This window comes from Eublepharis macularius, chromosome 2 (assembly GCF_028583425.1).
Source record: "Eublepharis macularius isolate TG4126 chromosome 2, MPM_Emac_v1.0, whole genome shotgun sequence".
Lineage (NCBI taxonomy): Eukaryota > Metazoa > Chordata > Lepidosauria > Squamata > Eublepharidae > Eublepharis > Eublepharis macularius.
The window spans coordinates 224,061,822-224,078,526 of NC_072791.1; the positions used below are offsets into that span (position 1 = coordinate 224,061,822).

The window sequence follows — 16,705 nt, forward strand, 5'->3', positions numbered from 1 at the left end:
TTCTTCTTGGTAGATGGCGGAAGCGATCCCATGCAGCATCCACCTATAGCACTTAAGCCATTACAGCCTGTGGGTCTACACGCTTCAGTCTTTTCTTTTCCAGCTTCTGTGGCTGTCTTCAGCAAACTCGTTTGATTCCCGAAGCAGCCGCAGCAGCACCCTGTGGCTCTTTTGTTGCAGAATGGAGGCCTGTTGTGCTGCACTTTATTTGATAACAAGTAGGGGACCTGCAAAGACTCGCTGAGGGCATCTAAAGTCCCCCTCCGCCCGCCATTTCCTCTTTCCCTTCCCTGGCAGCTGCCATAGCCTTTTCCACCTTCCTTCCCGCTTACCAGCCAGCCTACCTTTTATCTGCTTTCCCTTCTTCCCTCGCCCTGGCTGTCTCTCCCTGGGAAAAGGGTAGCCCAGTTGCTTCATGGGTGGCCCTGAAGTGGGCGGAGACAGGGCTGCTGAGTCTGCCCCCAGCAAGGCCTCCGCCGGGACAATGACAGGGAAAGGGCAGGACAGTTTTCAGGGATGCTTTGCCTACAAGTCTATCCCTGCTCCCCTTAGTCTGTGGCTTTGATTTTTAGAAACCAAGGCTTGGAAGGCTCGGCAATATTGTTGTGGTTGCCTGGCAACCTCCAAAATCGTGACTGAGAGTTCAGTGGGTATTCTTTTCTTATTTTATTTATTTGCACTATTTATCATCTGCCATCCTCACTGAGAATCAAGGCGAATGACACACCAAGTCAATATGCTCAACAGGATGGGACATCCAATAAACAGTGTGATATGGTTTGGATTGCAGAAATCTGAAAACAGGCAGAAATATAAAACAGGGCTGAAATAAAGCATAATATTTAACCACGAAATGTTAAACACTGAAGAAATTATATAGTAGGAGCATGCTTAACAGCAACAGATAGTACACTGTAGTACAGTCCACCATCCCTATCTACCTAAGCATCTTTCACAGGTGCTGATTCTGTTATTTGGTCAGATTGTTTTGTAAACCTGGGACTTCCTTCAGATTTGTAGAGAAATCTCCCTATCTGTCCCTCGCTCCATTTTGCTGATCTGTTGCTGTATACTCTATGGCTTGGTTTGGAATTAGATACATTGGTGCCTTGCTGCGATGGAAGTTTGTTGCAGCATCCAATTTTCTGTCCCTTCTAAGATGATGAATGTTTTGGTACCCAAGTTTGACTTCAGTTGTTTCGTTTGCTAGCTATCACAGACGCTGGAAGAACTGGAGACAGGTTGGCTCAAGATTTCTTCAGAGAAGAATACATCTTAAACAATGCCGTTGGTGCGTATGCCAAGAAGCCAGAATACTGCACCCAACAGCCGTATCTCAAAAGTGAACCAAACAAACCTGAGAGGCTCTCAGGGTAGAGATACAAAAAACAAGGACTTTTGACCTTGTTTTTTATATTTCAAAAGTGTGCATGCAGGCTTAATTGGGGGTGGGGGGGACTGATACCAACTTGTCAGACTTAATCTGGATAAGAGATTTAAATGGGCAGTGAAGGGACGAACTTCAACTCCTCCCCCATTCGTTTTGTCCCATGGTTTCAGCTCAGCAGCAAGATGCTTTTTAGACATTCAGATATTCTTGAAATATACTCCGACACGTGGCGTTGCGGTTAGAGTGCTGGGCTAGGATCTGGAAGACTCAGGTCCGGATTCCTGCTCTGGGCCAAACTAGACATGACGGTGTCCTTGTAACTGCCACGAGGAAGACGTTGCCACGCTGCAGGCCCAATTAGGATGGGGCCCTTGTGGCGTTTTAAAACCACTTTATAATGGGGAGGAGCCTATCACATCAAGTTTGGCTCTTTGCCATGGAAACTTACTGGGTGACTTCGGATCAATCACACACACCCCGCCTGAACCTACCTCATGAGGTTGTTGTGAGGATAAAATGGAGAAGGACAGAATATAGAAAGCCACTTTCAGGGAGTTGTGATTGGCTGTGGTCCCTGCCCAGCGGCAAAGCTGATTTGCTACCTTGTGATGTATGAAACTGCCCGTTGTATTTTTCTGTATAGCAGCATATAAATAAGGAAAACTCCATTTAAAGTACAAAGGAGAAAGTCAAAATGAAGGCTAATAAAAATATGTGTCTTGATTTCTCAAGCACGTTTCCCTGCTATGGTTTAAGAATGACTTCACTTACATCCAGGGCTTTTTTTCAGCAGGAACGCGGTGGAACGGAGTTCCGGCACCTCTTGAAAATGGTCACATGGCTGGTGGCCCCGCCCCCTGATCTCCAGACAGAGGGGAGTTGAGATTTCCCTCCACGCCACTGAGCGGTGCGGAGGGCAATCTCAACTCCCCTCTGTCTGGAGATCAGGGGGCGGGGCCACCAGCCATGTGACCATTTTCTCCGAGGGCAACCCACAGAGTTCCACCACCTCTTTTCCCAGGAAAAAAGCCCTGCTTACATCTGTCATTTGCATCATCATTGGATGATTATACTTAATACGTTACACAAGGAATTTAAAAACAGTAAAAACTTATTGCACCTTGCCAGTATATCTCGTAGCATAAGCACAGGGCTCTTAGTCTTCACTGTTTACCACAACAGGTGAACATGGCTGCCCCGCTGATGTTCAGAATAGGATCACGATCAGTAATTAAAAACGATCACTTATCATGATAAGTAATTACTTGTTCTGTTTCTTCACAGAAGCATGCACTGTGCTATTTCAGACATCTAATTGTTTTGTGTCCTCCATGGCAGGTACATGCCGGAAGCCTTACGTGGCCCTTATTGATGGAATTACAATGGGGGGCGTAAGTAGAAAAGTTTTTTCTCACATGAGCGAAGTGACCTGTGTTACATGTTCAGCTAGCTTTAGAACGTAATGGACCCGGCTGTTTCAAGAGTGTGGGACTTTGTAAAGCATTTTGTGATTAAAACAAGCGTTCTTTCTTGACGCTTTCCTTTTTAGAAGTTATATTACAGTGTCCCTTAGGAATCTCGCGCTGGAGTTGGAGCCCCTGGTTGCGAAATAGCCACACTCTCTTCTGAGGGGAGTTTTCACCTATACAATATTTGCACTGTTGCACTCCCATGAGCTGGAATGAAAGGGTTGTCTGGCTGAGGTGAATCTTTACATGGGTTTAGAGACAGGCAAAGGCTGGTGACCGAAGGTGAGCCTGTTTCTAGAGCTATTGGGGAGGGATGCGAGAGATCTGGGGTGTGGAGGCAGACAGTGGGAGAAGAGTATATTGAAAGCCTGAAGGAGAGATGGGTAGGAGATACAAAAGCCTGAGCAAAGAGTCGCAGAACACAGGGGAGGGGGGGGGGTGGCTTTAGCAAAATAAATTAAAAATTCTAAGGATGGAAGGGACGGAGTGTTGATAGGGAGTAGCGGATTGAGTTGGAGTGTGTTGGCTGCTTAGTGGCTAAAGGAATCCGGACAGAGCAACCAGAGGGAGCGCGCGCGCACACCCCAAAATGAGGGGGGGGGACACTGTGAATGAGGGAAGTATGAAGCTGAAGAGAGGTGTGGCTAGGCACGGCAAGGCATTGCACTGGGAGGACACAGCAAGTAGAATCTGCCCAGCTTGACCAAGAAGAATCCCTTTTCAAGGACCGGGGGCCACCAATGTGGGTTTTCTGGGGAAATCCGAATCGGAAAATAGTCCCATTCAAATTAATAATTTAAATATTTAAATAATATTCGCTAATTTTAAATAAGGCTAGCAAAAGACGGCGAATGCTCCATGTAGAAGCTCAGGCCATGTACCATCCCCAAAGTTTGCCCATGCTTCATTCCCCACATTTAGCCCATCTAACACGGTTGATTTGCAGCACAACTATAGACAAAGAGACTGTATTTACATATGGAGAGCAAAAAATTTTCCACAGGAAAGTACAGCATCTGAAAGTTTTCCTCCTCACGTCACTGCTGAGGGCAGGAGGCGTCAATTAGCGAGACTGGTGACTTAAAGTTTCAAGGGGGCAGCCATGAAAAAGAGCAAGATTCGAGTCCAGTAGCACCTTAAAGATGAAAAAGATTTCCAGAGTATAAGCTTTCAAGAGCCACAGCTCCCTTCATCAGATTCTGATGGCTGAAAAGCTCTGTGGGAAGAAGTCCCGTTGGACTGGGTGGTGGAGAAGCGAAGGGGAAGGGACCAGAGCAGGCTTTGGATAATCTGAAGGACAGGCCGGTGGTTGTGCCATGAGGAACAGGAGAAGGGGCTTTTATGGGCTTGAGGGGCAGGCAATAAGTTGTTGGTAGGAGAGCAGTGGTAAGCAGGCTAAGCTATTGGCTGAGATGTATTGTCGAAGGCTTTCACGGCCAGAGAACGATGGTAGTTGTGGGTTTTCCGGGCTGTATTGCCGTGGTCTTGGCATTGTAGTTCCTGACGTTTCGCCAGCAGCTGTGGCTGGCATCTTCAGAGGTGTAGCACCAAAAGACAGAGATCTCTCAGTGTCACAGTGTGGAAAAGATGTTGGCAGGTCATTTATATCTACTCAGGAGGGGTGGGGTTGAGCTGAGTCATCCTGTAAGAGTTTCCCAGGGTGTGGAATGCTAATGGCGGGAGGCTTCACTGTATCCTGAGGAGGTTCTTTTGCATATGGATTGGTGCTTGATGTGCTAATCTTCTCTGCAGGGCTATTGTCGGGTATAGAGTGTTTTGTTAGCCTGGTGTTTTTCAGAACTGGAAACCATGCTCTGTTCATTCTTAAGGTTTCTTCTTTCCTGTTGAAGTTTTGCTTATGCTTGTGAATTTCAATGGCTTCTCTGTGCAATCTGACAAAGTAGTTGGAAGTGTTGTCCAGTATTCCACACTGTGACACTGAGAGATCTCTGTCTTTTGGTGCTACACCTCTGAAGATGCCAGCCACAGCTGCTGGCGAAACATCAGGAACTACAATGCCAAGACCACAGCAATACAGCCCGGAAAACCCACAACTACCATTATTGGCTGAGAGCCTCTGTGGGTGGGTGGAGAGAAAAATGCCATCTTGGAGTAGCTGTTTTCATGCGGTGCTGAATCCTGACCCAGGTTGTTTATTGACCGTGTCGTGTGTTTCAGCTGCCAATGCAGGGCTGCTGCATATCTCAAGTGCATCATGGAACATGAGATGATTGAATCTTCTTTTTCTTGATGATTGAACCAGACCCACAGATGTTTCCTTGTTTGAACTATCTGTCTTCAGATAACACTTGCCAGACGGGAACTGAGACGGAAAGAGGTGAACATCTGTCATGATAAAATACGGCCGGGTAGGAGAGGATGGAAAACAGACCGCTTTCCACTTAGGTTGGGGCCGCAGGAGCTTTTAGGAACATTTTATTAGTTTCCAGGGCATGATTTTATCAGTGCTCGTGTCCATGGAAGAAACGAAGTTTTAAATGAGTTCTCTTATGTTGGCCTAGTATATACCCTTTTACAGGGAAAACAACTACATGTTTATAAAGTTAGTATTTATATATTTTTTAAAAATTGCCTTTACTACAAGGTAATTAAATGACTATGGCTTGTGATACAATTCTATAGCAAAGAACAGGCTGTGTAGGAGAGTGAATCTCTGTTGAGGAGTCTTGGGAAACACTTTCTTCTACATAGGGCTGCTCCAGTCATTCAGAAATAAAAACGTTTTGTTGAGCGACTTAGTCCCCTTGAACTGCTGCTAAGATATACAGGTATTATCATGAAGGAGTATATTCAAGGCAAACCTATTATTCTCATCTCTTAAGTTTTTTTCTCCTCAACTTAAACTAGCAGATTAAAAGTTTTGTGTGGATGGCAGCTAAATCTTCTCAGGGCATGCAGTACAGCAGGCAGGACTTACTAACACCATATGTGTGTAGAGTTTTAATACTGTATGTGAGATCTGTATAGCAGTGTTCCCGAACCTGCCTTCCATGGGCACCTTAGCACCTGCTGGCAAAGTGCATAAGTGGTTGGGTTGCAAATCAGCACTCTGCTGGTTCGACTCCCACTACTGCCATGAGCTTCATAAGTGGTCTTGAGTAAGCCACTGTCTCAGTCCCAGATCCCCAGCTATATTGCGGGCATAATAATAGCACTGAATGTTGTTCACCGCTCAGAGTGGGCACTAATCTGTCCAGAAGGGTGATATATTAGCACAAGGTTGTTGTTGCTGTTATTACCCACCAGGTGCTTCAGGGAAGTGGGTGGGGCCAATATGAAGACGGGGCCTTCATACAAATAAAAAGGGCTCTTCCCCTTCTCCCCTTTGTTGTCTTCATTGTTGATGTGTTATTGCCACCACCCGTCTTCTTCTGTGTGTGTTATTCCCCATCCCCTTTCTCTAGTTCGAGCGTACGTGCACCTCATCTGACAGCCATTTTGCAGTGGCGCGCACCACCTTCTTTCAAAATAACAGAGGTGCGTGCAGGCTCAATAAGTTTGAGGACCCCTGATTGAGACCATTGATAGAGTGTTCCAAAACATTGATCTTCAAACAAAAGTGAAAGAGGAATATGGTTGCTACATTTGTGACTACGTAATGCAGAAGTCTCCGACAGGTAGCTTGTGGGGTATAGGTAGTTTGCTGGCTGCTGCAGAGTAGTTTGTGCGTCCCACAGAAGACCTAGGAAAAGATTTTTAAAAGATCTGCACGAGGCCTTTTTAAAAAAACCTTATTTCATGGGGTTTTCCTCTGTGCGGCTTAGCCGATAGCTCCATTTCCAGGGCTCTTCCTAGTCTGTGTTCTGTTTCTAGGATAAAACACGGGCAGGAGGAGTAGCTCAGGATATTTTTCATTGCTCAGAAGCAGCTGTTGTTAAAAAGAAGAAGAAAAAGGTTGGTAACCCCGGAGCTAGTAGCAAGAAAGCTGTTCTATCTTAAAAGTAAGCCTGTCTTGAGAATAAAAAGTGAAATTTCCTCCTGTTGAAAAATGTGCAAGGGTGCTTCAGAAACTGGCCGTTTTGGTTTCCTGCACGGAGAGCTGTTTTACCGTTACCTTCCAAATGCCTTTGGATGAATCTTTCCGGGTACTTTACAGAAGCCCAGACTGGCATGGCACAGGCTAGCCTGATCGTGTGGGCTTTCGGAAGCTAAACAGGGTTAGCTCTGGTCAGTACTTGGATGGGAGACCACCGAGGAAGTCTAGGGTCACTATGCAGAGGCAGACAGTGGCAAAGCACCTCTGAACATCTCTTGCCTTGAAAACCTCAGCACTTTATGCACACACTTTACACCTACACTTTATTGAAAGCACTTTACGCGCACACTCTATGGAATGCACTCAGTGTTAAGTCTTGTCTTCATCGGGACTTGCTTGCAAATGTTTACTTTTAGTCCTACAGCCTAACAGTGCCCTCCTATGCAGAGTTACACCCTTCTAAAGCCATTGGCTTCAGCGGACTTACAAGGTTGCAAGTCTGCTTAGTATGGATCGGGGCTTTTTTTCAGCGGGAATGCAGTGGAACGGAGTTCCAGCACCTCTTTAAAATGGTCACATGGGCGGTGGCCCCGCCCCCTGATCTCCAGACAGAGGGGAGTTGAGATTGCCCTCTGCGCCGCTAAGCTCCCCTCTGTCTGGAGATCGGGGCGGGGCCACCACCCATGTGACCACTTTCGCCGAGGGCAATTTAAACTGTAAAAAACTCCCCGCTTGTTCCAGCTGACCCAAAGTGATGTCATTGTGCAGTCTTCCACTACTGAGTTCCACCACCTCTTTTCCCAGAAAAAAAGCCGTGGTATGGATCCTTTAGGTGCCGTTAACTCTGTGCCATTAAAAACATGGAAGGCCAGTGTGAAGAAAACCTAGTAAACAAAATGGTGTCATTTTGACCTAAAGATTGCATTCACGTGGAAGACAAGTGCAGGTGGAGGGTTAACATTGTGTATACACACGCACCTCTCCATATATTGATAGATGCACAGTGGGATCTGGTCACTGCATTTACCGTGCACAGTTTTCATGTGCGCGCCAGTTTGTTTGTATATCAAGTGCAGTTGGCGTCTTGTTTACTATCTTTAACTTTGGGAATTCCAAGATAATTGGACATCATACTGGTTTCCTCTGTGCCATTGTCAATGGTTACAGTCTAGGGGTGTGTGGCTTTGATAAATGTCACATGTATATCAGAACAGCTTGTGAGGGATGCCAGAAGTGTGTGAATGACTTATCTGTGGTTTCTGTGGTTGCACTTTCCATGGTTGATGTGACAATATCTCTCTGTGGGTTTGTCTTGTATTTAACAGAGTCAACAAAACTTTCCTTGCCAGACTTTCCTGTTCAATCTATTTTAAAGGATCTGATACAGTAAGACATCGGCTATAGTGTCAAAAGCTTTCTGTTAGGGAAATTTCTTTCAAAAGTACTCTGCTTTAATATTATTTTCCATAACAGCCATTCCTCTCCGTTATTCAAGACACCAAAACTGTGATCAGTGAAGAAATACGAGTTTTATTACATTTATTGAATAATAAAGCTCAGATGCAGATGCCTCATTATGACACATGCATAAAGATAGGCCGTAGCAGAGAATCTTATATACTTTCCAAAGTTAATTGTTTACAGAAAAGAGATAAAACTGTTCTATAAAACTAGATACAAACAATTCTTCAGAATCAAATTCTTCAGGAGACATGGCACAAAACAGGCCTGATTGACAAGACAGTAAACTCTCTCTGTAATATAAACATGCTACATGTCTGGTGCCACACAGGAATTTTGGGTGTCTTCCTGAGAGACTGCTTAGCCAAGGTTAATTCTTGAGTACAAAGTCAAAACAAGAGAAATACTGTCTTTGCAATAGGGCTTTCTAACAACCACAGTGTTTGAAATTGTGACAGAAGGAATCTGCTTACTAGAAAAAGCTTTTCCCTTCTGTTCGAAAGGTCAACTCCAATAAATACTCATACATAGGTCTTTTAGAATAGGGGTCATAGAAATTCCCTATTACTTTCTAACTAGTTTTCCTCAATTTCCATTGGAATGTTATGTTGGACTTGTAGAATATAAGTCCTCAAATTCATCAGAGAAGGGGGGGCAACCATCACAAGAAAACAGTTACTCAAAAATCATAACATAATACAAATTATTATCTAATACACATCTCTCTTCTTCTGATGCTCACTGGATGTCTGATAATTGAGGCACTTTTTTTCTGAATTAAAATTGGAGCCTGATTCTGTTCCTAAACAATTTTGCTTTCAGCAGATGAAAGAGTAAGAAGGATGCCTCTTCCGAGGAGTCCCGTTCCCGTGTTCCTGCACGCCTTCCTGTTCTGAGCATGCCTTCTGGTTGGAAGGAGGCAAGCTCAGAGCAGTGACTCGTTCAGAGACGTAATGGTAATTGTGTTACATCTCTGTGTGGACCTGAATGCTTTTGTTTCCCCCACCTGCACAGCAGTGCCTCAGAATCGCCCTGCCCCTGTGGAGGCAGGCAAGGAGCAAGAGCTGTTTTCCTTAGGAAGTGGGGAAAATGAGAATAGTGAATCATATCGGGACTGTGTCGGGCAGGGCTTTTTTTCAGGGGGAACGCGGGGGAACGGAGTTCCGGAACCTCTTGAAAATGGTCACATGGCTGGTGGCCCCGCCCCCTGATCTCCAGACAGAGGGGAGTTGAGATTGCCTTCCACGCCGCTTGGTGGTGCGGACGGCAATCTCAACTCCCCTCTGTCTGGAGATCAGGGGGCGGGGCCACCAGCCATGTGACCATTTTCTCTGAGGGCAACCCACTGAGTTCCACCACCTCTTTTCCCAGAAAAAAAGCCCTGGTGTCGGGTTACTGTGGTTGGTCACTCTGGGCTCACAGGGGCCTTCAATTGTTTAGTTGAATCATCACGACACACCGCTTGGGAGTTAGTGCCATAATGGCTACATAGCTAAGCGGAAGAAAGTGCTAGCTTAAATTTAAGTGGCTCTGAATTTGCATCAGTATTTTGCAATCCCATAAGGCTTTTGATAAACCTCGGAATTGAACTTCAACTGGGTTTCTATCCAAGCAGCTGTGAGCAGAGCTTCACAAGTGGAACAGAACTTTGCTGCCTCCCACTGCACCTCCTGCAATGTTCAGGTTCGGAGAAACCGGCAGGGACGGTGCTGACCACAATGTGGAAATCTGTAGTGCAAAAGGAATTAGTGAAAAATCCCCCACCCCTTTGCCAGCAAATGGGGTGTTTCATCAGTGGAAAATGACTGTCAGATACTATGTATATACTGTATATACTGATGTATTTCACTTATAACCCAGTTTTATCACCAATGGGGACCTGAAGTCACCCACAGCATTCTTCCCTTCTCCGTTTTATATTCACAACCGCTCTCTGAAGTAGGTTAGGCTGAGAACGTAACTTCTTCTCCCCCTCCAAATTCTGCTTCCTCAGATTCCCTCTCCCAACATTAAAAAGTGAAGTAAAACAAATAGCGAACACAATAATTATGAGATGGTTCTGAAGAAGAGTTTTGAAGCACTCTGCAGCCTTGAAAATGTTAGATAAATGTTAAAATAAGGGTGGTATTAGTGTAGTTAGAGGGGAAATAGAATATGACATCCAATTCGCGCTGTTTGCCTTTGCCAGCTGTTCGTGGTAACAGATTGCATTTCATACTCCCATGCACTTACAGGTATGAGTTAAGTGTAGTAAGCAGTTGCTGTGATAATGGCACTCAGGTAAACGCCGTTTAGCATCTTTTGATGAGCACTTAGCTGAATGTTCCCTTTTAGCATTATCGGCAGTGAAGAATTCTATCTTCAATGATTCAGTTGGCACCTGTACTTTTCAGTAAGCAATAACTGACTCAAATTGTGTCATTTCACAGTTCTTAGCTATTACCTTTGCTTCTTTATAGATCTGGTAAAGCCCTTTCTCAAGCATCTTGTCACTGAAATGTTAATGTTTAGTGAGGATTCAGGAAAAATACAGGGTGTGCAGTTTATCCTGTTGGAACGCCGATGTGGTTTTGTGGATGAAGGTTGCCAGTTGTGACCCGAGACCTTCTGAGCCTTCTAGCAGCATCAGGTACTGCTCCCAACGTGGTTAATTAAGACTGGTGGTGCTTAGCACTGTTTAGCCAACTTTGTTTGCTTTGTCAGCTATGCACCTTCCTCAAAAACATGTTCTTCTGACCGCAGTTGCCCATGCTCCGATCACATCCAGGTTAGATGACCGCGCTGCAGTTCAGATGGGAGACTATTTGGAAACTTAAGTTGATTTAGAATGCAACGTTGATGTTGCCACCTGGAGCAGTTATCTGGGAGCAGATTACTTAATGGCCTTGAAAGAACTTCTCTAATTACCAGTTCATTTTGTGACAGAATTCAGAGTGCTGTTTCTTTCCTTTAAACCCCTAAATCTCCTGTTTGTACATATATGTTGTCAAGTTGCAACTGACCTACAGTGATCCCAGCAAGGGGCTTTCAAGACAAGTGAGCAGAGGTGGTTTGCCATCGCCTTCCTTTGCAGAGTCTTCTTCGGTGGTCCCACATCCAAGTCCTGACCCTGCTTAGCTTCTGAGATCTGATTAAATCAGGCTATACCGTGATGCCTTCCCTCCCTCTAAAAGGTGCCGGGATTGAGGTCTTTTAAGGGCCACCTGTTCCCTTGTGGATAGTTGTGCAACTGTTAAGACCTCCAATAAAGGCCCTGTTCAGAGTGAGTCCACAAAGCAAAGCGGGCTTTTGGGAGCAAAGCCACAATACGTGACCTTTTCTGCTGGGGTGCTTTGCCTGTCGAACTCTCTCCCTGCATCTGTTCATCTGGCAGAGCATGAGACGATAGTAGGGAATTATCTCCAATGATGTCAGCTTGTACTGAGTCTTACATCTGGACCTTTAAATAATACCCACATTAAAAAATAGAATTCACCTTTGTATAAAAATATAGAAGCTTCCCTATTGTAGAGAAAAGTTGTAATAATAAGGTTGCCAGTCCCCTGCTGGGGGCAGGATACCCCGCTCCCACCCTCCACCCCCCGCCCCCACGTACCTGTCCGGCAGGGGGAGTGCGCCAATTTGGGCCCATGCAGAGCATGGGAGCGCTCCCAGGGTGGCCTGCAACCCACGCAATGATGTCACTTCCAGGAAGTGATGTCATGGTGCAGGCTGGGAGTAAGCATGCACGACCAGTGAAGAAAGGGTAAGTGCCGGACCTCCTGCCGGGGTAGGGGGGTAGGGGAACCTGTTGGATAAGTATTGTTGCAGAGTAGAAAATTTGCACATCAGATAAAGAATCACAGACACGTGTGTTCAGCTTCTAAAATAAATGTTTACTACATATAGAAAAAAAAGAAAGGGTACATTGGAGATAAAATAAAGAAGAGCTAACTTAGTCCCTACACGCTTACAACCTGAAGATAACGGTCTAACTAACTGGAGAGCAATGAGTAAAGGAAAGAATGTCAATTGCCCTCCAATAAACCTGGTCAGCCAATAATCAATCCTAGATCTGTTCATTAAGCATGCAGCTCCCCTTTTACCCTGGCGGGAAGAACAACTCGACATCTAACTGGTCTTATGCTAACTAGTTGTCTCTAACTAAACACAAACAAATTAACTCTTTCATGACTGAAGAGAATGACACTTGTAAAAATCCCCACAGAACCTAGCAAACCTATCCTAATCAGGCTTTGACACAGTACCTGTAAGGCATGGAAAGAAACGGAGGTCCCAGATGTTTTGTTTGACAGCCCCGGTGCCCTGTGTGTGTGGTTGTGTGTGTGTCAACTGCTTGCTGCTCAAGGAAATTATAAAGCAACCAATAGGTGGGGCTGTGGAGCTTCCTGTATTCTCTGGAAGTGCCCTTCTCTCAGTGGCTTGTAGTGGCTTATTTGCATCCTGTTTGGTATGTGTAATGGCTTCTGAACAATTTCCTCAATTCACAAGGAGACAAAAGCAAATGATTCAATAAGTGTAACCCAAGAAGCCGGTAGAGCAGATCAGAGCGCCCTGTTTCTATGTTAAAGTGTACGCTGAATGCCATGGATTCGGTGCCCTGAAGCCACGATTTGAGGGTTGAAATCTGCAGTCCTGATGAACACGAGTTTATTTTCTTTGCACTGAACAGAAGTGATCTGTCAGCGCTTTGGGGGTTTTTTGGAAAGCTGTTCTGCCTCTAATCCAGTCTTGGAGTTGCTTGTTGTAATGGGCAATTGGTGTTATTAGCATCCCCCCACTTCAAACTGCTCCAAGAAATCAGTGTGGTAGCTACCAGAAAGTAGCTCTTCATCTGCGGATGTGGATTTGGGCCTAGGCTTGGTGGTTTGTTTATTTATTTTATTTTCATTCTACTTTTATTCTGCCCTCCCTGCATGTAATATAATCAGGGCATGTAATATACATGTAATATAATCAGGGCAGATTATATTACATGTGGAAGATGGATGCCTAAAGAACTGTGAAAAACAGGTTTCAATAAGGCTTTTTTTTTTTTTGCATAGCAGAGCAGGATGCAGCAACAAAGCTATATTTTTATCTAAGAGAATTTGGAAGAATATGTTTTTCATTTTTATAGTAGTATTTATTTTTAACCTATTGGGATTTTGGGATTATCCTATTTTTGTGACTTCTTTGAAGCCATTTGTGAAGTTCACATATTTTGCAAATCTCTCTCTCTGCAGTTGCCTTCTGCCAGCGGATGAGGGTGTTTTTGATTTGTTTGACATTCCACCCCTAACTCTCACAAGCCCACTTCCTTGCCTGTGTGTTTATACATTTTTTAAAAATTGTTTTTAAGATTTTTTATATATATATATATTTGTATTTTTAGCACTGTTTTAATGTTGCGGTGTTTTAACGCTTGCAGTGTTTTAATGCAAGGGTCATAGAATCCAAAATCATAGGGTTGGAAGGGACCTTTAGGGTCATCTAGTCCAACCGCCTGCACAATGCAGGAAATATTTAGTTATTTATTTAGATTTTTATTCCGCCCTCCCCACACAGGCAGGCTCAGGGCGATTACATTCAATTAAAAACGTTACCGTTCAGCAACCTTTATTGGCATTACATCCATGTTAACAAAAATACTCTTCCCAACCAGGACTCAGTCTACAGATACACAACTCGCCTCGTAGATGCAAGATACAAAAATTTAGCTACAGTTACGTTACAATAAAACTTACATTTAAACAGTTTAAAACAGCAGTAACAAAAAACAAGGTAATATAAATATTTAAAAAGATACAAGACAGCAGCAACAGAGATAGTCAGTCTGCCACCTAAACATCACTTAAAAACTAGATGGTGGATGCCTCTAGTAGGGAGGGACTAGACCTCCTCTATTCGGCCAGTGGAGGCCCAGCTCAGCCTCCACCATACACCTGGCAGAACAACTCCATCTTACAGGCCTGGTGGAAGGATAATAAGTCCTGCCGGGCCCTGATCTCATTAGACAGAGCATTCCACCAGGTTGGAGCCAGGACCAAAAAGGCCCTGGCTCTGGTCAAGGCTAGGCGGGCCTCCCTGGGACCAGGAACCACCAATAGTTGTTTATCCCCTGATCAGCGCGTCCTCTGGGGCACATATGGGGAGAGGCGGTCCCGCAGATACACTGGTCCTAGTCTGCATAGGGCTTTATAGGTTAGTACCAAAACCTTGAATCTGATTCGGTACTGAACTGGCAACCAATACAGCTGGCACAATATATGAGTACCACTTGGCACTCCGGTGATGACATGCACTGCTGCATTTTGGACCAACTGCAACTGCCAGATCAGACTCGGGGGAAGCCCTGCGTGACAGTAATCTAACCTAGAGGTGACCATTGCCTGAATCACTGTAGTTAAATCACGGGTCGAAAGATAGGGAGCAAGCTGCCTGGTCTGTCAAAGATGGAAAAAAAGAAGACCTGGCAACCGCTGTGACCTGAGCCTCACACCTGCCTCCCTTCCCCACACCCCCAGTGACCCCTGCTCCATGCCCAGAAGATGGCAAAACACTGTCAGGAACTCTAGCCAAACTGGCCTGGGGAAAATTGCTACCTGACCCCAAGGTGGCAATTGGCCTTACCCTGGGCAATTAAGAAGGGGCCACAAGAACTGAGCACTGATGTAACCCTTCCTGCCCTCCCCCTCATGATCTGGCCAGGTTTGCAGAATCAGCATCACTGTCAGATGGCCATCTGGCCTCTGCTTAAGGGCCTCCAAAGAAGGAGAGCCCACCACTTCCCGAGGAAGCCTGTTCCACTGAGGGACTGCTCTACCTGTCAGGAAGTTCTTCCTAATGTTCAGCCAAACACTCTCTTGATTTAATTTCAACCCGTTGGTTCTGGTCTGACCTTCTAGGGCAGCGGGAAAACAACTCCGCGCCATCCTCTATATGGCAGCCCTTCAAGTACTTGAAGATGGTTATCATATCACCTCTCAGCCGTCTCCTCTCCTGGCTAAACATACTGAGCTCCTTCAACCTTTCCTCATAGAACTTGGCCTCCAGACCCCTCACCATCTTTGTTGCCCTCCTCTGGACACCTTCCAGCTTGTCTATATCCTTCTGAAATTGTGGTGTCCAAAACGGAACACAATACTCTAGGTAAGGTCTAACCAGAGCAGAGCAATACCATCACTTCGCATGACTGGGACACTATCGCATTTGCCTTTCTAGCTACCACATCACACTGCTGACTCATGTCCAGCGTATGGTCTACTAAGATCCCTGGATCCTTTTCGCACATACTACTGCCAAGACAAGTCTCCCCTATCCTATAATTATGCATTTGATTTTTCCTGCCTAAATGCAGCACTTTGCATTTGTCTCTATTGAAATTCATTTTATTTGTTCTAGCCCAGTTTTCCAGCCTCACACCTCAAAAGTTGGCAAGAAAACAGCCTCCCTTTTAGCAGAGAAAAGCCTTTAACCATGCTTAACGTTCCTCAACATGGTGCCCATTGCGCCCACTGACACATTTCCTGGTGCCTGCCAAGAGTTTTTAGAAAGTGGGCAGGGCCAGGTGGGGCTTTTGCACAGCAGAGCTTTTGATTGGCTGTGTTGATTTTTAACATGTTGTCTTGACAGCAGCTGCCACTACTGCACAAAGATCTTCACTGTGTGGCTGAAGGTAAGCTGCAGCAGCCATTTTGTGGCAGGCTCCGCCTCCTGCAGCAACCATTTTGTTGGCTGTGCTCACCATTCTGTGTCAGAATTCCAAAGGTGCCCACAGGCTCAAAAAGATTAGGGATCCCTGTTTTAAGGGTTCGATGTTTACTGCCTTGGGCACCGTATTTGGGTGGAAAGGTGGCATAGAAATGTAATAATAAATAAAGAGCCTCACACTTCAAAAGTTGGCAAGAAAACAGCCTCCCTTTTAGCAGAGAAAAGCCTTTAACCACGCTTAACAAGGCAGTCCTGATACGCATTATATGAGCTAAATGAAAGCAGCGAGTCAGCACTTTTATCAATTAACCAATTTCTGCTGAGCTTGTGTGAATAGATCAGCAGCTTCTTTTATCTGCAGCACAACAGACAGTCTCGCAGTGGGTTCACAGCTTATCACCCCAGCAGCAACTGTTGTGAGTAGGACATCACCATTAAGGTTTGCATCAAATGTCCCAACCTCTGCATGCTAGTTCTGTGACTTTGAGTCTCTGTACACGAGACATCTTACACTAGAACGCTCAAGTGTAGGGAGACGCAATGCTAGCTGGGAAGAGTAGTTTTTGTCCAGCCCAGGGATGGGGGCAGCAACACAAAAGCCAGGGGGCCCCTAGAATTGTACCTGCTACATGTTATGTGCACTGTGGGTATTCGAACAGGCAGCGGATGAATAAAGATTATCTGTAAATGTTGGGA

The 16,705-nt window shown here is 45.2% G+C and overlaps 1 protein-coding gene across 1 annotated transcript in view; it reads left to right on the forward strand.

The window, feature by feature from the left end:
• Positions 1 to 16,705, forward strand: part of HIBCH (3-hydroxyisobutyryl-CoA hydrolase) — a 92,129-nt gene that overhangs the window by 12,853 nt on the left and 62,571 nt on the right. Inside the window, exons 5-6 of the mRNA XM_054972973.1 lie at positions 1,211 to 1,291; positions 2,729 to 2,781. Of these exons, the coding sequence (XP_054828948.1) occupies positions 1,211 to 1,291; positions 2,729 to 2,781 (134 nt within the window). The remainder of the gene's footprint in view (positions 1 to 1,210; positions 1,292 to 2,728; positions 2,782 to 16,705) is intronic.